This window comes from Carettochelys insculpta, chromosome 25, assembly GCF_033958435.1.
Source record: "Carettochelys insculpta isolate YL-2023 chromosome 25, ASM3395843v1, whole genome shotgun sequence".
Classification (NCBI taxonomy): domain Eukaryota; kingdom Metazoa; phylum Chordata; order Testudines; family Carettochelyidae; genus Carettochelys; species Carettochelys insculpta.
The window spans coordinates 16,207,778-16,227,968 of NC_134161.1; the positions used below are offsets into that span (position 1 = coordinate 16,207,778).

At 45.8% G+C, this 20,191-nt stretch overlaps 2 protein-coding genes across 3 annotated transcripts in view; one reads left to right on the forward strand and one right to left on the reverse strand.

The window, feature by feature from the left end:
- Positions 1 to 5: 5 nt before the first annotated feature.
- On the reverse strand, positions 6 to 13,372 carry FAM118B (family with sequence similarity 118 member B). Its single transcript, XM_074976849.1, has 8 exons — positions 13,232 to 13,372; positions 10,944 to 11,027; positions 7,554 to 7,806; positions 6,221 to 6,448; positions 3,977 to 4,105; positions 2,878 to 3,163; positions 927 to 980; positions 6 to 486 (listed from the first exon to the last, which is right to left on the reverse strand). Exons 2-8 carry the CDS (start codon positions 11,018 to 11,020, stop codon positions 473 to 475), a joined length of 1,041 nt encoding a protein of 346 aa, XP_074832950.1. The 5' UTR covers positions 11,021 to 11,027; positions 13,232 to 13,372; the 3' UTR covers positions 6 to 472.
- A 673-nt stretch (positions 13,373 to 14,045) lies between these two features.
- Positions 14,046 to 20,191, forward strand: part of EI24 (EI24 autophagy associated transmembrane protein) — a 33,780-nt gene continuing 27,634 nt past the window's right edge. Inside the window, exons 1-3 of one of the 2 annotated variants that reach the window (XM_074976854.1) lie at positions 14,046 to 14,147; positions 14,987 to 15,097; positions 17,480 to 17,571. The gene's annotated coding sequence lies outside the window, so the exon portion shown is untranslated. Of the gene's footprint in view, positions 14,148 to 14,986; positions 15,098 to 17,479; positions 17,572 to 17,643; positions 17,781 to 20,191 lie in introns of those variants that run through there. The other variant, XM_074976850.1, reaches the window with a different exon arrangement.

A 20,191-nucleotide genomic window follows, 5' to 3' on the forward strand; every position in this document is an offset into this window, starting at 1 on the left:
AACAATTAAGTGAACAGGCTTTTAATACAGCTTCAACATACAAAATACTGTACTGTAGCATAAAGAAAATAATAGAAAACTAGAATTTCAGGTGATAAAAGCCACTGCTCAAGTTTCACTGAAATGTATAAAAAAGAATGGATGAATCTACAAGGGGCTGCGACTGTTCTAAGGGACAGACTACTTGCAGCAGCTGCAACCTTGAGAGAAAGGAAGATATTGCAACTGCTTGGCAAACTTCACTAGCCAGGACCAGCCAGCTGAGAGTCGGTCAAGTTGGGTAGTTTCTAGTAGGTTTTAGAAAGGCAAGAGTACAGCTCAATCCACGTTGCTAAGAACTAGCCCTGGAAAAAGTGTCCGTCTCTCCTCGCCCCACAGTAAACTGAGCGTTCACATGCTGGTGCAGTAGCTGCCAGGATCTTTAATGCTGATTAACCAGTAGCACAAACTGTTGAGCAGCTGGAGTGGATGCTCAGGTGCTGCACCCTGTGTAAAGTAAAAATATCCTTTCAAAGAAGCCTTAAATTAATTCATTCTCATTAAATGGCTCACAGCACTCAAGTGCTAATTTTGATCCTGATCGGTGCTGGAGGAGACAGCATACCATATACTCCCCTGCTGTGTAAGTCTTAAGTTGTGACTAGGTGCAAGCAGCATTTAAACTACTTTTTTATCTGTATCCCTGGCAATCTGCAGAAAGCTCCTTTGCACTCCAGCCAGCTGAGGAAGATGGATGGCTCTGAATTACTGTTGTCAGAGCCAGCACAGCAGTATATGCAGACCTTATCTCACAGCTACCACAACTTGTTTCTCTGGGCTAGGGGGTTCTGCCTCTGGGCGCATACACCTCCAGAGCGGCCTGCAAGTGTTATCAGTTTTGTCATGCTGCTTCTCTAGCTCAAGAACTTTGTAAATAAATTCTGTACCTTTTATTTCGGAGGGCGCTGTAGCAGAGCCATTTAGCTGTCCTCGGGGCTGCGCTGGGGAACAGAGAAGATACCATTTCAGAAGTGTTACTTGGTACACCTATAGCCAAGCTGCAACCCCAGGAAACAAAACTGGAAGCAGCAACCAAGCCAGGAGAATGCCAGGTCCCCTGCCCCTTCTATGGCTGTTCCCACCTCTTTTAAGAGTGGGGGAATGAGTTATTCTGAAGTTACCTATTGGAAGAGAAGGACCAATCTTAACTGCTGACCAGAAGGGGAGGAAAAGTGCTGTAAGCTCCCTGAGCAGATGCCATTGCCAGGGAGAGCTCAAATACAGAATTCAGAACAAAGGTGAGCTGTAAAGGAAACTTGGCCTTGTGCATATTATGGACAACAGTCTGCCTGCTGCTCAAATTTAAAATGCCACACTGACTAGAGGGCTAGAGAAAATCAACTATTGGAATGGAAAGGGAAGTGCAATAGTGTACTTTTTCCTCAAACAGAGCTCATTGCATCCTCCCTGTCAGGCTCCTGCTACCCATCTCATGTCTGGTGATTTGAGGGATTCCATGCCAGGAGCTCAGGGCTCAGCTGGTCCCCAACCATTATTTATCTGTTTAGGAAATAAAGCAGGGCTGCAGCCTTTTTAACTATTGGTACAAAAGGCAGAGCTGCTATGGAGGTATTTTGCAGGAAGGAGCAATGGCTGCTTCATGTGATTCTTTAATATACAGACAACTAGAATTATGTAACAGACAAACACCACAAGGGAAGTGTAGACGATTGCTTTCCTGAGCTGCTGAACTTCAGGGACTAACAAGATTCTCTCACCACCAGAATGGAGACTCACAAAAGATGGTTCAGCCACGCTGTGTGATCACCAAGTAGCAGGCTTGCCAGCTACCCTTCAACAAGTCACTTCCCAGATCATTCTAAAGGTAAATGCAAAAAGCCCAAAGCTGGGCCTTTTTTATATCAGAAGCACAAACTGGTTTCTTTTAGTCATTTGCAGATCACTTTAACAGCTCAAGCAATAGAGTGGGAAGAGTGTTACATGATTTTACTGACGATGGAAAGTGAAGGGAAAAAGCTGATTTCTAGTTAGTTTACAGTGGTCATGGTTGATGTGCAGGAGGTACCACACAACAGTAATACTGCAGTTAAATTTAAACAGCACACCTGTGGAACATACCCCAATTTCATTACATCAGCATAATAGTTTGGAAAACAAAAAAGCAGTAAAGTAGCACTTTAAAGACTAACAAAATAATTAGGTGAGCTTTCGTGGGACAGACCCACTTCTTCAGACCAGGTCTAATGGTCTGAAGAAGTGGGTCTGTCCCACGAAAGCTCACCTACTAAATTATTTTGTTATTCTTTAAAGTCCTACTTTATTGCTCTTTTGTTTTGATAGCATATAGACTAGCATGGCTTTCTCTCAGTTACTAATCACAATAGATTGGGGAGAACAAAATTGTTTAAGATAATGCCAGCACAGGCCCAGGATGTGTTCTAAAATCAGCAGTAATTCAAATATTTTGTTGACTGGTGTGAGTGCCCCCAGAGCGGAGAGAAAGGAGATATGCCTATTTCACAGAACTAGAAGGGATCTTAAGAGGTCGTGGGAATCCAGTCCCCTGCACTCACAGCAGGACCTGTATCACTGTCCCCAATAGATTTTTTTTTCCTCCCTTTGCCCTGAACCCTTAAATGGCCCCCTCAAAGACTGAATGCACAACCCTGGGTTTACAAGGCCAGTGCTTGAACCAGTGGGTGTAGGAGGAATGGAGGGGGGCTAGACTCGATGGCCTGAGTTCAGGCTTTGTCCTCAGATCTTGCTAAGCTCATACTCAACACAGAAGTGCTTGTAGAAGTGGCCTGGAGAGGTGCAGTGATGCACATGGGGTGTGGTGCATTTGCTGTTAAGAACAAAGCTCATTACTCCATGTACCTGCTCGACCCCGCATGGAAATCTCATTTGCCAGCCTCTCAAAATAATCGGGTAAGTCTGCATATTCGTTTCCATAAGAAATCACTTTAATCCCTTTATCCAGCATGTTTTCACGAAGCTTCTTAAATTCATCCACATCTCCCCTCCGCACCAGCATGAAATGTTCCAAGTCTGACTTGTGCTTCACAGCTTCAAGAAAAAGGGCCTGAAATGTAGTGTCGTCAACAGTCCAGCCACAGCCCAGGAACAAGAATGATTTGTTTTCATACAGCTTCTGGATCTCCCGCTTTTCAAAAGGAAAGATAGAAGTTATCATAGCAGCCTTGGCAGGTTCTATAGTAGCCTTAGCAATGTGCGAGTTACACCCCATTGGGCTTCTACCCATGACACCCCAGACTCGTGCTATGACAAGATTTAAATTAAGAATTCTACCAACAACTGAACTCTCCCAGGGGACCTTGCCCATTCATCCTAAACTCCAAGATAGAGCCTCTCCTTTGTAAGTATGGGGGTGGGGAGGTAGCGCTATCCTGTGCCCAGTTGTGAAGAGTCAGCCATATTAAAAAGTATATTGCTTGCCCTAGCTTACCAGGAACTTCAGACTGCTGTGTATCAGTGACCGGTCCTCTTAGTTCTTTTCTAATTCCCTATCTGTATCCTCTGCAAATTTTGGTTTTCTTTCAGATCATTCACAGATTTGAATGATGTGGGACCAAGAATCAGTCCCCACAGAACACCCTCGAAACTACCTGCCGAGTCATGATCCACTATCAACAATGACATTTTAAGATCCAGCTTTTCATTTATTTACACTATGCCATGTTAAATTTATATAGTATTAATATAATGAAAATGTCATGCAGTATCAAGTCAAAATACGCAAGACTTCTGTAAGGTAATCACATCAATGTTTTACCTCTAGCCACCAAACTTGGTATTCTGATGAGGTTAAGACATTTCTTTTACTACAATCCTTTGATTCAGAGGTGGGGAACCTTTCAGCCAGGAGCCACTAACCCTCCCCTACCCCACGGGGGGAGGAGTCAGCCTTCTCAGCTTGCATGTCCTGGAAGGAAAGGACAAGCAAGCTGAAGCTCACCATAACCTCTGTGTTGCGCAGCACATTCTGGTACCCAGCTGGATGGAGAACTATTCCACGGGGATTTGTATAAACTCCATGGATATGCAAGACACTGAGCTTCCGCTTCTCTTGCGCCCATTCCAACACCTGCACAAAACAAACAGCTTAGGAAATACCAGCCAGAAGTGCCCATCTGCTTGGGTTCCTGGGCAAATCAGAATTCAGCAAGGCAGCGCAGGCTGTAACTTGATGTCTTTGTTTAGCAATCTCCCATGCCAGGAATGAAACTGTTAAAGGAACGTTTCTGACACTCTGGAAGGGGAAGAGATGCAGCGAAGTCCCAGTGCACATGAAAAAAACAAATCATCTGCAAGGCATCCAACCACAGTAGGCCAGGGCTTCTCCAAAGCCTAGCAAGCCTCATCTTGGGCCAGTCTGGATTACCAGATGCTTTTCCCAGGAGCCACAGTGCAGGTGTAATTCTTCAGTGTTTGGTTCAAGTTACCATGGTACCCAGCCTGCCAGGAGCTTCCTGAATTTCAGCCAGTTTGAACAGTCAGCTTCCCCTTCAGACCTCTATTCATGAGTTCTGGAGTCCCCGTCTCACCCAGACTAAAATGTGCCACAATGCCCATTTGCACCAGAGGCTGAGTTGTTTGTCTTGCCACTTACTGTTGACGGGAAATTTGGGATTCTTCACTCAGGACTCAACAAGGAAAAGATAAAACAAATGTGATCCTTATTTTAATATGCATGTCTCTTAAATCTATGTTTATTCCATTTACAATCTAGACTCAAAATAGTTGAGGAAGCTTAGCAAGTTAGACACTATGTTTCAACATAAAATCCTGAGCACATTTTCGTAGTTTGCAAGTTCATTCCTATGCAGGATTACATAAAGAAATGAGTTGTAATGGCTGAGAACACTACATTTGGATCACTGCAAATATACCAAGCTGTACATACTCAAATCTTGCAGGCGATTGGAGTTTAGAAATGTGATTGAACCCTATACAGATTAAACCTCTAATCCAGCACACTCTTGTCTGGCAACATCTCTAATCTGGCATGATTTTAGTTAGCCAGACAACCACTTATCAGGGGTGCGGCCAAGTTTCCTGTGGGCCCAAAAAGTTTGTTTATAGCCACCAGTCCTGGTTCTCATTGTTCTGTGCTGTTATTTAGCTGTAATTTATCCCTAAAGGTCTTCTAAGAGCCCAGTAAGCAGTGGAGGTGTTGGTGATGTGCTAGACAATGTTGCCCTCCCGTGGTCCAGTAAGTTCTCTCGTCCAACGTCAGTCAGTTCCTGAGGGTGCTGGATGAGAGACGTTCAACCTGTAGCCTATTCTTAGATATAATGCAGAAAAATCACTCTCTGCTGCATGCTTGGCATTTTATGGACAGTATGGAGAGCAGATTCTTTTTCAAGATCTAAACTGACAATGTAAGGATCAGGAAGAGGACGCAAGTGATAGAGTGGTGCAATTCAGAATGTACTATTGGTTCCACAATTGTTAAAGTAATAGAAAATCCTAATTTTCTATCTGGTGACTGCTTAGGACAGAAGAGTTCTGACACATGGCAGAGTGGGTGAGGGATGCTATTCCAGGAACAAGGGTGGGCTACATGGAAGAAAGTAGAGATTACAGAAAGAAAACAAGAAGCAACAGGGTGGATGGGAGAAAGAAAGGAGACAAAAAGGAAAGTCTTAAATTTGTGCAAGGCCTTGAAGGTTTCAGCTCTGACTATTATATAGAGTACCCCAAAAAGAATGCTTTATCTAAAAGACTCATCAGCTTTGTCTGGTGCATATAGCTTCCAGCACAGTTCTGTGTCTAAGCAGAAGCCTTTCTGGAGTCAAAGTTGGGAGAACATTGGAAACTGAAAACCAGACATCCAAACCATAGATCAAAACAGTACAAAAGATGTTCAAGATGCCAGAGGCTTCTCCTGATTTACAAGGACGTCTGCCAGCAATCGGCATTTCTAAGGACTGACCTTTGGGACACAAGGACCTTGGAGGATGTTCTTACCAAGCCCTCTCCTAGAACACTAGGCACTTAAAAGTACAGCACTGAAGATCATCCAGCCTGGAATATCTTATCTACCACTATAAAGTACCTTCAGAATCAATAGCATGACCCATTTCAAGCAGAGGCAGGATGTTCCACCACTCTGCCAATCAGGCACCAATGAACCTGTGACGCAGGTGAGCACAGCAGAATGTTTAGCCTGGCTGCCCCAAAGAAGCGTCCAGTTTACCTTTTTTTCATCTGTAAGGTCGAGCGATTCAAGCTGTTTCCCATGGTCCGCTGCATATAGTTCCAGCAGGTTATCAAAGTTGGTGGTTAATACGAGTGCTCCATTTTCCATTAAGTGAAGCACAGACTGGAGGAGCCGTTTCCCAGACTCTTCCATTTTAGACTGCAGGTCGTCAAACACCTCGTACAAACAGTCTTTGAAAAACGTGGAGCGGACATTGCTAGTGCGCTGCAGAGGTGAGCAAACAAACCAAGGTCATAGGTGGCAATATGCTTCCCTGTAGCACCTTCCATACAGTGGAGGCTAGGGCAGCATACAAACTGACATGGCTAACCCAAAATGCTTTGCAAAGCAATGAGTTAAGGGGGGGTACACACAAACAGCAGCAGTTATGTGATAGGTAAAGAGCTCCCAGGTTAGAGAGTGCAATGCTGTGTGAACAACTGAAATGCAGTGTTGGCCAGGGCACATGTGCCCATCCAGGTATGTCTACTATGCTCACCACTCAGGGCCAGAAGCGAGGCATCCTGCCCTTTCCTTCAAGTAGAGTGTCTTTACTGTCTACTGAATATTCAGGCAGACAGAAGTGTCCTAGACTTAATCATTCAAAATAAGGGCCCCTTCCACTGCTGCACACCTAGAGCTGCCCATCAGGCAGCAGCAAGGAGGAGCACAACGCTTAAGGCGGGATTTGTACCTACAGCCTCCTACCCAGATCTGAAACCACTGCCAGCCAGGCTTCCTTGAATCGCACAGCTCAGAGGCACATTCTTCCCTAAACACAGCACATCCTCGGGACTGCCCCTCTAGCATGTGTCACCTTTGTGAGAACAAGCTCACTCTAAAATCACTTAGAAAAACTAACATTTATTTTCTCCAGCAGTGCAAAGATAGGCTAATACCAAAGCAGGTACTTTCTGCAACACAGCTAGGTAATTAAACAGTGCATAGAGCCAAGCTGATCTCCACAGACAAGCTGGCATATATGCCCCCATCCCACCACATGATGAAGCTCTGAGACAGAGTCATCAGGCTACTACAACTGATGCACCATCTCACCGATGCCAGTGAAACTGGGTTGGTACGTTGACGCTGGCATGCTAAGTGGTGGCAGCAAACACTTTGTGCAACTCTCTCAAGTCTGAGGCTGCTCGGAGGACAAAGGGCCAGGACCACTGGATTGATTTCCGAGACAACAATAACTAGCTTTGACTGGAAGGTCCAGCCAGGCCCATTAGAGTAATTGCAGGGGACAATCCCTGGCCAACCCCCAGCTCTAACAGTTCCAGTCTACACACTGGTTGCTGAACCTCTGCTGTACGTGCTCACTCACCGGAGACAGTTTCTGGATAAGGTCATGGGCAACATGAACAAGGTTCTTGTCTTCTTGGAGGCATTTCTGGAACTTTCTGCTCTCCTCCTCTTCAAGAAGATCAAAGTCAATTGCAGCATCCAGCAGGGCCTGGATTAGCCCTTTCCAAGATTTCAGTGCTGGAACTTGAGGAGCTACGGCTGCACTGATCCCTGTCCCAATTACCAGAACAAGTTCTTGGGGCTTTTTGGTTTTAAGGCTTGGCAGTAGTTTCCTGCAGCCGGGTAAGAGAGAAGCACATTTATGCTGATATAAGTGAGTGTGTTCCAAATGCACACACTGGGACTCAGAATTTAGAGGCGACAATGGAGAAGGCTGAAGGCATTTGAAATCCAAGTGTACATTCAGTCACTCATGGAGAGAGAAGGGGAATCAACAGCGTTCCCTTAAAAGGTAGCCTACAGTTCTACAGGCCCGTAACAGCCAACTACAGGTATGAGAGTCACAACCTGGCCCTTTATCAGCCCTATTAAGGCAAAATGTTCTGTCATCCTGGCAAATTCTACAGCAGCGGAAGCCATGCTGACTTCAGATGCAGGTTAGAGGGGTGGATGGAATGTGAGCTGGAAAGAGGAGGTAATGTAACCTGCAGTGTGGCTAGTTGAGACTTCTCCTCTCCATCTTTTGTTTGTTAAGTAACAGGTGCTACACTTGACACCCAAGACAGAGCTCTATTTATACACAGGCCAGTGGAAGCAAAAAAGTTTCTTCCCAGCATGCACTGCCACTTTTTGTCATCTCTGTGGCCCAGTTTGTCATCAGCCACTGCTCAGACTAGTGAGCAGAGGGTGGGGAGAGGGATTTTTGATAAACCACGAAAAGGAGCAGAGTCAAAGCCAGGCTTTTTGAAGCTTAGATCATGCAGTCTTACAGAGGGTTTGCATGCGCAGCCCCATTACTTCGCTGGCCTTGTACCTGTACAAGGATTTAAACTACATTTTCATCAGACTCCTGCTGAATGGCTGTAATTGTCCCATCACGGGTGATCACACATGGGGAAAAGTGCTTTTACCCAGCATGGGAGTGACTACAGCATCCCAGAGAGTTTCAGCTGTTACTCAGAGAATAAGCAAAGAGACGCACCCAAATACAGAAGGAATACTTTATCTGTAAACACTTGGCAGGGCTGGAAAAGTAAACACAGAGAGACCTTGGGTATGTGTACACCACAGCCAGTGTTCCTTGTATGCTGAGCTCTTGGGCAGCCACCCATGAGAGATTCAGGTGTCACCCAGTTGATTAGCAGAGTGCCCACAGCTGCCAGCATGTGTTTCTACTGGTGGCACACATCAGCACATGCCTCGGTGCACATAAGGTTTATTCTATACATGGATGGAAAAAAATGAGACAGAACATTGCCTGCAACCTCACTTCCCCAGCAAGTTTCAGAAGCCAGGTCAACTAACTTGGACTTGTGCTACAGGGTTCAAAATAGCAGTGTAGATGTCCCTGCTCAGGCTCGAGCGTGGGCTCTCATCAGGTCTCAGAGCCCAAGTGGGAACAGCTATGCTGCTATTTTTAGCTCAGCAGCACAAGCCCAAGTCAACTGATAAAAGCTCTGAAGCTTAGTGCAGTGGGGCTGTTTTTTCCTCTTTTTGTAATGCAGATATTCCCATACTCAGTGTCACTGTCTGTCTTGGCTTTATAGTGTTGTGTGGATGCAGCAGCAGATTGGCCTGAAAGCGCTTTTGAGATCAGCCTGGTCCTGTATGCTGGCTGCCACTTCAGCACACAACCTTGGTTTGTGAAGTATGCATTAGTTATTGGTTGTGACTGCACATCAGGCTTCGCGGATATCACTCTACCACACAACCTGATCTGTAATTTTTAGTCAGAAAATGTTGGGTGTTAAGAAATAATTTAACCCCAATTCTCCCTTCTTACCTACAAAAGAAATAAGCTTTCCTTAACAGCCTGTGAGTGCAATCAGGCCTTTTTTCTATTTTCATAATCCAGTTAGTTGAAATCCCGCGTATCAAAGCATAAACCCAACAAACAATTCTAAGCAACAATTGTCCTGGAGAAAGATTTGGTTCACACACTGATAAGCAGTAGCCATTTCTATTCCTGTGTTGCCAGTAAGCCAGCCTGCACACCCAGCCTCCTCTCTGATCATTTTAGAATTCCTCAGAGTGGAAAACAAAAAACAAAATATTTTTTGAAAACAAAACAGAACAAAACAAACAACAGAGGCCTGGGATATTTTTTATCATTGTTTAAATTAAGTTTTACTTCACCCCTGTTCCTGCCATCTCACAACCAATAAATAAGTCAAGTTGGTTGACTGCTCTTGAGACAGACACTTTTCTGGAGAACCAATCCAAAGAGAACATCAAGTGCTGGTAGTATCTCAGCACCTCCAGGCACCCTCCAGCATGACAGGGAGTTAAAGAAACTGAAGCAAAGCAAATGCCCTTTTCCGCTTCAAAAGGGAACAAGTCTTGGGTATCTTTTAAATCTGAAGTAACTCCCTTGTCCTGCAGGGTAGTCACCAAAAGAAAGAGGCTGGACTGAATCAAACCAAGGGCAATTTAAGTTATCAAGTGAAAAGTCTCAGTTTGGTCCATATTTTTTGCTGTCTCTCAGTGGTGAGACACATGATGGTGTCTTCTGAAGTCAGAGCCCAGGTCCCAACACCTGAGGTAGCTTCCCCGATCTCTTGTATCCCGTAGGAATATTCCTGAGTTGATCACAGGACCTAGCCTAGGTTGTGGCATATTTATAAAGCATTAACTCAAAAGTTAGATATTTCCTGTGGTGCCTTCTCCATCTACAAAAAGCAGCCCTTCATGCCATTTTTGATCGTGGCACATGGAATCACTGTATTTATTTTTATGTATATGTTTTAAAAGATTATAATAAGTAGGCCTTAGTTTATTTTGTATTAAAATCAGATTTTATATATGTTTAAGAAAAATGTCATTAAAATAAGATCAGATTATACAAAAATACAATTAATAAAAATAATCTGTCTTTCCCCACTCCCCCAAAGAGAGAGCGTATTCCCCACTGACCAGAATACATCGTGACAAGTATCAGAGAGGTAGCCATGTTAGTCCATAGCTTCGAGAACAACACAGTCTTGTGGCACCTTATAGACTAACAGATATTTTAGAACATAAGCTTTTGTGGGCAAAGACCCACTTCATCAGATGCATGAGTGGGGGGGGTGCGGTTCAGAACACACTGGTTATCATAGACTGCTAAAGGCAACATGCAAGCACTGGAAAGATCACTGAGTATAAGTGCCAGATGTCACACCCCTTTCTAAAATGAAGACAGGGTCCTGGAAAAAAAAGTGTCATTTCTCTTACATATACAACATTGACACTGAAATATTAGTAAACTTACTTGGGCTTTTTTGTAGGTGGTACTCCTTCCACCAGTAATGTGTTCCTATCCAAGTTTACACTCACCGTAGAATCCATCCAGTTTCTGTAGCGGACAGATTTACAATAAGCAAAATTAATAAATGCAATCTGATCTGGAGCAGTCTAAATAATTTTGTAAAGGAAGAACAAATATTTAGTTTCATTATCACATCACTTTTTGGCTAAGGATGGCACTGTTGTGGATTCTACAATTCAGCTCCCACTCAGCTGGTCATCTTTAATGACCCAAAAACTCATTTTTAATGAAGTTTTGCACAGTATCCTGGAAGGAATGGATGCTGTTGATCACAAATATTTTTAAACTCCCCATTAGGTAGAACATCCTCTCAGTAGCTTAAAAACAAGAATTCCTTCCCAACTCCAGCCTCTAACAATTCACTCAGACTTTGTAGCTAAAATTAACATGGTTGATTTGGTTTTAAACATTGTGTGTGTGACAAGCTACTGGCTGGAAAGTCTGAGCCACAGGAGACCCACCCATAAAAGGTAATGGGAGCTGGCCATTTAGGAATCTGGGGCAAATGGATCAAAAAGGTGAAAAAAAAGAAAAACAAAAAGGGGTGGGGGTTGGTGTTTCATCCTGCCAAGAGGGCAGGAGAGCGGACTCGATGACCTCCCAAGGTCCCTTCCAGTTCTATGAGATGTGTATCTCCATATATATTATCACACCATATAGGTAGCCCTGCACTGCAATCATGAGCACTCAAGATAGTGATCTGCCTAGCACTTCTGAGGCTTGCAAGAGAGCCCCAGCTTGGACTTAGCTGAAAATTCTTGATCTTATTGCCAGCTGGGGAGACCAATCAGTGGCAAAGAGTCTTTGGGTGGCCAAGAGAAACAACAACAATCTATGATCAGATGGTGCATGAGATGACTGCCCAAGATTGCTCCCGAGACTCAATGCAATGCTGGGTAAAGGTGAAAGAACTCCAGTAGGCCTATCAAAAAAATCCAGGAAACCAAACAGTGGTCGGGGTGGCTCCATGGGCCTGACACTATTATCAACAGCTGCAAATACTTATGAGGAGCACCCCACTCTGGAGCCTGGTCTGAATTATGACACTTGTGGAGGCCCTGGTATGGAGGTTCAGGGTGAGCCTGGAGGAGCAGTTGGCCCAGAGGAAGAGGGCAACAGAGAGGAGGAAAGGGACAATGAGCAGGGGACAGAAAAAAATTGTTCCAGACAGCCTGGAACTCTTCATCAAAGAGCTGGAACCAAGCCTGTCCACAGCAGGCCTGGATCCTCACAGAGCAAGCAGTCTGAGTGAGTACTCTGCATGCTAGAAGTCAGTTTTGTACGGGTACAATGACAGGTTGTGTATGGGTACAGGTTTGCTAGCTATGGTTGTGTTCCCCTCAGAACAGCACGTTAATGTTACATGGGATGGAGCGCTTCGCCTTTTTGGAGACCTCCTTGAAGGCCTCATCCAGGCACTCTTGTATTTTTTTCACGAGGTTCGTGGGCAGGACCGACTTGTTGCAGCTTCCACAGTAGCACACCTTGCCACACCAGGCAGCCAGACAGTCATCTGGTGTCATGGCAGCACACAGCATCCCAGCACATTTTCCAGGCTTTTGGTCACACACAGCAGGAGTGGCTGTTCTTTCTCCCTCTCTATTAGTTTTTAGGAGGGTGACGTCTTGTTTGGCAACCCGCAGAAGCACGGGAATTTGTTGGTTTTTTTTAAACCTGCTTCCTGCCCTGCGGTTGCTGGGCTCTTTAGGGCTTTTCCCCTGCAAGTCCCTTTCTCCCGGCATTTCTTTGCCTTTTTCAGGACTTCCCCATTCCCCGCCGAGCGTTTCCCCTCCCAGATGCGGCTGACGAAGCAGGACTTTGCCCACGAAACTTATGCTCCAACACACGGGTTAGCCTCCAAGGTGCCGCAGGACTTCTCGTTGCCCTGCGCCGCTGTCCGTCTGTCCGAACTCCCCGGACAGCGGAGGCGGCGGGTCTGCCCCACCCAAGCGCAGCACCGAATCGCTCGCTGCTGGGCTGTAAGGTGCCCCAGGACTGCCGTCAGCCAGCGCTGCTCCTTCGGGGCCCCCCGCCCCGGGCCTGCCTGGCGGCACGAGTGGCTCTGCCCCACAGCGCGGGCTTCGCCCACGGACGCCGATGCTCCAAACTATCTGTCGCTCGAGAAGGTGCCGCAGGGCGTCTGGTTGTTCTGGACGCGACAGACCGACGCGGCCCCGCCGCTGCTGACGGCCGCACGGTGCGCTTCTCCCCGGGGCTCGCCGCGTACTCACCCGGCTGGGGCACGCCGCGGCCAGCACTGCCAGCCCACGCAGGCGCGCGGCGCCTCCCGGACCGGATCCTTCCCGGGCGCGACTGGGCTCCGGCTTGTCCAGGCGCGCCCCCGGCCCCGCCTCACTGCCCTAGCGGCGAGACAGGGCGGAGGACAAGGGCAGAGCCGAACCGGGGCCCGCAGGGGCGTTTCCTCTGGCTCCTCCCGCCACTTTCCATTGGGCGACAAGCGGCAAGGGGCGGGTTACGGAGCTGCGTGGGCGGGGCTGAACCCTCACAGCCGGGCGGAGGCAAACACCGCGAGAACTCCGAAGTCCTGGCCGTAGCTGGTCCTCTGTGTTATCGCGATAGCTGCCGGGTGCTCGGCCCGGGCGCGCTGCTCCGTCGGTGGGTGGGGTGGGCCGGGCCGGGCCGTGGCTCCTGCGGGCGCCTTGTCAGAAGGCAGCGGCCGGTAGCCAGCCGCGGGGGCGGGGACTGCGCAGAGCCGCCCCCTCCCCGACTGACTGCGCGGCCGGGCGAAAGGCCTGGCCCGTCCCCACGAAGGGCCCGGCGTCACCAGCACGGGGCGTCCTTACGTCAGGCGCACTCGGTCTGCCCAGGTGTCACCGCCTCCAGCACGTGTGGCTGGGGCTGAGCGCTCACCGGCAGCCCTCTGGGGTTCCCCTGCGTGCCCCTAGCTGCCGCCCTGATCAGTTCTTCGCCGTATTCCACACCTGGTGGTCCTACCTTGTGACAGCAGCCCGGAGAAGCCCCTGTTCTGTGCACCTGTCCTCGGAGCACGAGGAACAAGAGGATGCTGGTGGAACAAGAGCTCGGGCACGATGTGACAGTGTTTCAAGAGAGAACGTCTGGGCACTGAGTGTTGTGGTTGGGGGGCAATGGAGCCCCAATTTGTGACGTTCTGTTCAGCAGTGCTTGGTTAGGATGTGCTTGGATGCTTTTGAAGAAACATTTAAATGTGAATGCTGCCCAAAAAATTAATGCATGAGAAGCTGGGGAGCCACAGTGGTTGACGCAGGCAGAAGAGTTTTGACTTGGGCTCTTTTGGAGAGTGGTGAAAGGCAAAAAATAGAAGTAAACTAACACTGGCAGGTGGAGCCTGGTAGATGGGGTTGTTGCAGCAGAAAATATGCAGTGTAGTTCCTGCTGTAGGGCAACCAGACAGTTCTGCTTCTTTGTAACTAAGAGAAGTTACTGGCTCCAGGGACTTGCTGCAAAAGGCGTTGCCATAGTCTACCCCTTCATATGAGCAAGGTGCAAGTGCTGGTGTCTGGTACCAAGTAGGGCTCTCGTCAGGGGAAACGTTCTTTAGCTTTCCTGTAACACCCATGGAACACATAGAAGTAACTCAAGGCCGCAAGAACTGTCTTTTCCCATGACAGCCAGCCAAGTGTGAGGCACTGAGCTGCTGCTCATTGTCATCTGTACTTCAATGTGATCTAGTGTTCCTAGCTATCTGGGAATACCTTCCCCTGCACGGTAGGACAGGGGTCTCAGTCAGTTTTTCATTCCTGGCTTAGTTGAGATTACTGACTGCTTAACCTATGATGTAACTGTGAAGTTTCAAGTGACTATGGTGCTTAGTGTAATGGTCACCAGAAAGTTGTACACTACCACCAATTTGTGGCCATATTCAGTTGCCTATTAAGGTGAGGGGCGGGCTAAGTCAGTAGCATTCTTAGGTGGAGGCATCTGAGCAATGAAAGTATAATTACTATTATATTTATTTCAGAATGTCTACATCCTGTTTCTTTTAGGTTTAGGTTGGACATCAGGAAAAAGTTCCTAACTGTCAGGGTGGTCAAACAGTGGAATAAATCATCAAAGGAGGCTGTGGAATCTCCATCGCTGGAGATATTTAAGAACAGGTTAGATAGATGTTTATCAGGGATGGTTTAGACAATACTTGGTCCTGCCATTGGGGTAGGGGCTGGACTTGATGGCCTCTCCAGGTCCCGTCCAGTCCTAGTTTTCTGTGATTCTATGATTTTTCAAACTGGATTCCCTGTGCCAATCTCACCTTTATTTTGTTATGGTTTTAAAGTAACCAGAAATATATGTTGCAAAGAAACACATTTCTTTTTTGTATTAATAACACCTCAAGTGATTGGAAGTGAATGAATTGTAAAACCCAAAATGCTTTTTCCTGTTTGGGCTGATTAACTCTGGAATCCAACTGAATCATTTTCCTTTTTTTTTTCACTTATGGTGCATGTCACTTTCTGGTGCTGAGAGCTGAATGTGGGCTGCAAATACTAAAGCAAAAGATCAGAGGGGTAGCCGTGTTAGTCTGGATCTGTAGTAGCAATGAAGGGTCCTGTGGCACCTTATAGACTAACAGAAAAGTTTAGAGCATGAGCTTTTGTGAGTTAACTCACTTCTTCAGATGCTGGACAGATGCAGCATCTGAAGAAGTGAGTTAACTCACGAAAGCTCATGCTCTAAACTTTTCTGTTAGTCTGTAAGGTGCCACAGGACCCTTTGTTGCTACTAAAGCAAAAGAGTCGTTTCTTTAAAAAATGGTGTTTTCTTTGGAACTGATATAACGCCAATATTTAAAAAAGGCTCTAGAGGAGACCCTGGCAATTATAGACCGATAAGTTTAACATCAGTACCAGGCAAATTAGTAGAAACACTAGTAAAGAATAAAATTGCAAGGCACATAGAAGAGCACGAATTGTTGGGCAAAAGTCAGCATGGTTTCTGCAGAGGGAAGTCGTGTCTAACTAATCTATTAGAATTCTTTGAAGGGGTTAATAAACATGCGGACAAGGGGCACCCAGTGGACATAATATACCTAGATTTCCAGAAAGCCTTTGACACGGTCCCACACCAAAGGCTTTTATGTAAATTAGGTGATCATGGGATAGGAGGAAAGATCCTTTCATGGATCGGGAATTGGTTAAAAGACAGAAAACAAAGGGTGGGAATAAATGGTAAATTTTCACAATGGAGGAGGGTAACTAGTGGTGTTCCCCAGGTGTCAGTTCTGGGATCGATCCTGTTCAACTTGTTCATCAATGATCTAGAAAATAAGGTAAGCAGTGAGGTGGCAAAGTTTGCAGATGACACCAAGTTGTTCAGGACAGTCAAAACCAAAACAGATTGTGAAGAACTACAAAAAGATCTCAGCAAACTGAGTGATTGGGCAGCAAAATGGCAAATGAAATTTAATGTGGGTAAGTGTAAGGTAATGCACGTTGGAAAAAATAACCCAAATTACACGTACTACATGATGGGGTCAAATTTAGCTACGACAGATCAGGAAAGGGATCTTGGAGTTATAGTGGATAGTTCTCTGAAGACATCCGCGCAGTGTGCAGCGGCAGTTAGTAAGGCAAATAGGATGTTAGGAATTATTAAAAAAGGGATCGATAATAAGACAAAAGATATCATACTTCCCCTATATAAAACTACGGTACGCCCACATCTTGAGTACTGCGTGCAGATGTGGTCTCCTCACCTCAAAAAAGATATATTGGCATTAGAAAGGTTCAGAAAAGGGCGACTAAGATGATTAGGGGCTTGGAATGGGTCCCATATGGGGAGAGGCTAGAGAGACTGGGACTTTTCAGTTTGGAAAAGAGGCGATTGAGGGGCGATATGATAGAGGTATATAAAATCATGAATGGTGTGGAGAAAGTGAATATAGAAAAATTATTTACCTTTTCCCATAATACAAGAACTAGGGGACACCAAATGAAATTGATGGGTAGTAGGTTCAAAACTAATAAAAGGAAATTTTTCTTCACACAGCACACGGTCAACCTGTGGAACTCCTTGCCCGAGGAGGCTGTGAAGGCCAGGACTCTATTAGGGTTTAAAAAAGAGCTTGATAAATTTTTGCAGGTTAGGTCCATAAATGGCTATTAGCCAGGGATAAAGTATGGTGCCCTAGCCTTCAGAACAAGGGCAGGAGATGGATGGCAGGAGATAAATCACTTGATCATTGTCTTCTGTTCTTCTTCTCTGGGGCACCTGGCATTGGCCACCGTCGGCAGATGGGATGCTGGGCTGGATGGACCTTTGGTCTGACCCAGTATGGCCATTCTGATGTTCTTATGTTCTTATATAAACATTTCTATAGGTCTTATTTTGATGAAAGTTTGGCTTTACAGTATACAAACGTAGTTGGGCACAAATTTAAGGGTGCCCGTTAAATGTGTTACAATATGGGAGAGGGATGGGGACATTTGAGCTTTAAATATACATCAACCATTATTAATTAGACATGAAACTCCATTTCCCAGAAACTCAAGAGGAGGCTACAAAAGAGCCTGTCATCTCGACTTTCAAGAACTACATTTCCCAGACAGCTCTGCATATCAGTCTGATTCTGTGGGTGAGTCATTTCTGTTCTGTGCTGCAGGAGAGGTTAAGAACTACACCTCCCAGGGTGCTCAGGAGAGACATGCTCTGTGCAGAGATGGTCAGGGCCTGGGAGAGGGGACCTGCACTGTTTGGGAACTGAGCAAGGAATTAATCCCAGGCCAGCACTAAATACTGACAGGCGTGGACACCCAGTGAAGGCCAGCTGGGGAGCCACAGGAGGTAAGTCACAGCCCAGAAAGAGGAAGGCAGAACATACTGGGCTGAGAAATGGCTGTCTCTGGGTGCGGACAACACTGGGACTCTGATGAGCACAGATGAGCCAGATTATGTGTTGTAAGGCAAAACAAGGGCATGTGTGTGTGTTGGAAATATCGGAAAGGATGCTTCCTTCTGCATGCAGGTGTATGCTAACTGGAACATGAACAGGAATCTTAGTTTTCCATGTTTTAAACTTCCCCTGCCATTATCTGATAAAATCCATACATGTCTGTGTTTTTTATGCTGAATTTGGATTTTTCTAGTCACGAGATAGTGGAATCCAATTTATCTGATCTAACTGGGAGCAGGACTAGATCAGATAATAAAAAATGTGGACCATCCAGAGAGCTACAGCTGTGGATGGCAGGGTTCATGCTGTTAGCTTTGGGTTGGTTAATTCAGGGAGCCAGATAACAAAGGCTCAGATAAACGGGGTGATACTAGACATGGTTTTGGTTTTCTGACAAATTGAAAACCTAAAGAGTCTCTGTAAAAATTCAAATTCTAGGCTTTTCTGTGGCCAATGGATTTCTAGTATCCCTGAACATGAGCCACAGTTTGGATGTATGTGCCAGGTTAGACAGTGGAGCGCTTTCTCTTGAGTGTGTGCAAGGAGGACAGTAATGACCTTGTGCCCTGCAGCTGTTGGCCAGTTCTTGTCAGAGGGCATCTTTGATCTTTGGGTTGTTTTCTTCTTATGTGGTACTAATGAAAGCATACAACAGGTCTGGGCATTAATTTAGATAGTTACTGTGTATCTGGTTGCCAAAGCATTCATTTGACCTGGTTTACTGAACTCTTGATGGCTACAGTCCTCCCAAAGCGTGACTGAGCCTTCCCACTTACTGCATGGCTGATCAAAATGAATTATTTGTACATCTCTGAAGTGTTTTGTCAGGACTGGGGACCTCGGTGAGGGAAATAGAGCTTTTTAGTCATTTTATACCACATTCCTCATCATGGTATCTTAAACATCTCTGCACAAACTGAATGCTATACAGAAAAGGAACCTGTTTTTAGAGTGTGATAGGTATTTGCTAGTTGCTGGCACTTTGGGATTGTTGTTGGTTATAAGGAAGCCAACCAAGTTGTGAATGGCCTTTTGAATGAGGGAGTGTCAGCAAAGGGAGTGATCATTGAATGTTGGCTACCCAAATGCTGACAGCCACTTTGAACTTGACCTTGGTCTTGCACTTGGGCTGAAGGACTCAGGACTAAACTGAAAACTAAAATACAAAAATAAGGCCTTGTGTTTCCACCTTAATATTCTCTCTAAATGTGTAAACCAGTCATTGCATTTTTCAGGGAAGCCAGCCTGCTTGAAAGTGGACTGATTGGAGAAGGGGTTATTGAAAATGCTGCCTATAAATCATCATATATTGTGTAACGGTGCTTCAGTTTTTTGGCCACCTGAAGTGGGAAGCAAAGTATTAGGGTTATGGTTTTTTTACTTGTTGCTTTAATAGGAACATGTAACCAGAATGGTAGTCCTAGGCAAGGTGCATTAGGTAATGTTTCTGAGCTGTTGTGAATGGACCAGAAGAACTTAAAAATGTATCTCTTTTTAAGAAACATGCCCACACAACAAGGAAAGTCTTATAAGTGCTAAGCATGAATAGATCTAAGGGTGATAGGATCTTAGCACTGGGGCAGATGTGATTACTCTGTAGTAAGCTGGTCTCAAGCCATTCTCCTTCACTGCATGTTCTGCCACATATCTGGAGAGTTCTGTGGCAGTTCCATTTGCAACAGATAGTAGGAGTCTCAGAACGTGCCCCCAGAATCCTTTGTAACAGCCCTATAGCAAGTATGAAGAACGTGAGCTCCTTGTCATGGACTCAGGAGTCTACTGCCAATGGTTGATCAGAAAAAGGGGCAGCAAGGGTGAATGTAAATGGTGGAAGGTTGATTTGCTGGGGCGGGTGAATTAGTTGGCAGTAGAAATTTTTTTTGTAGTGCAGACTACTAACTCTGCCTTCATCTCCTCGGTTCAGCTTGATCATGCCTACCTCAAATACCAAGGGTTAGCTTATCTCCTCTTGTGAAGATGAGGAGATGGACTTGAGGTGGCATCCACATTTAAACATTAGATCGACCTAGCTACATCACTCAGAGCTGTGAATTTTTTTTCCCCGCTATGCAGCATATTTAGATTGACTTAATCGCTAGGGTAGACATGACTAGATTAATGGAAACCTACCTAAGGATAGGCATCTAACCTGCAGCAATGGAAAACCCCCATCTGTATATTCAGGAAGCATTAACGCTATGGCACTACAGAGGTATAGGTGGATCACCACAACTGTGCTGTTGTGTACTGGACTTGTTTAACTAGTTGCCAGTCTAAACTCTAGAGAAGGAAAAGGAGATGA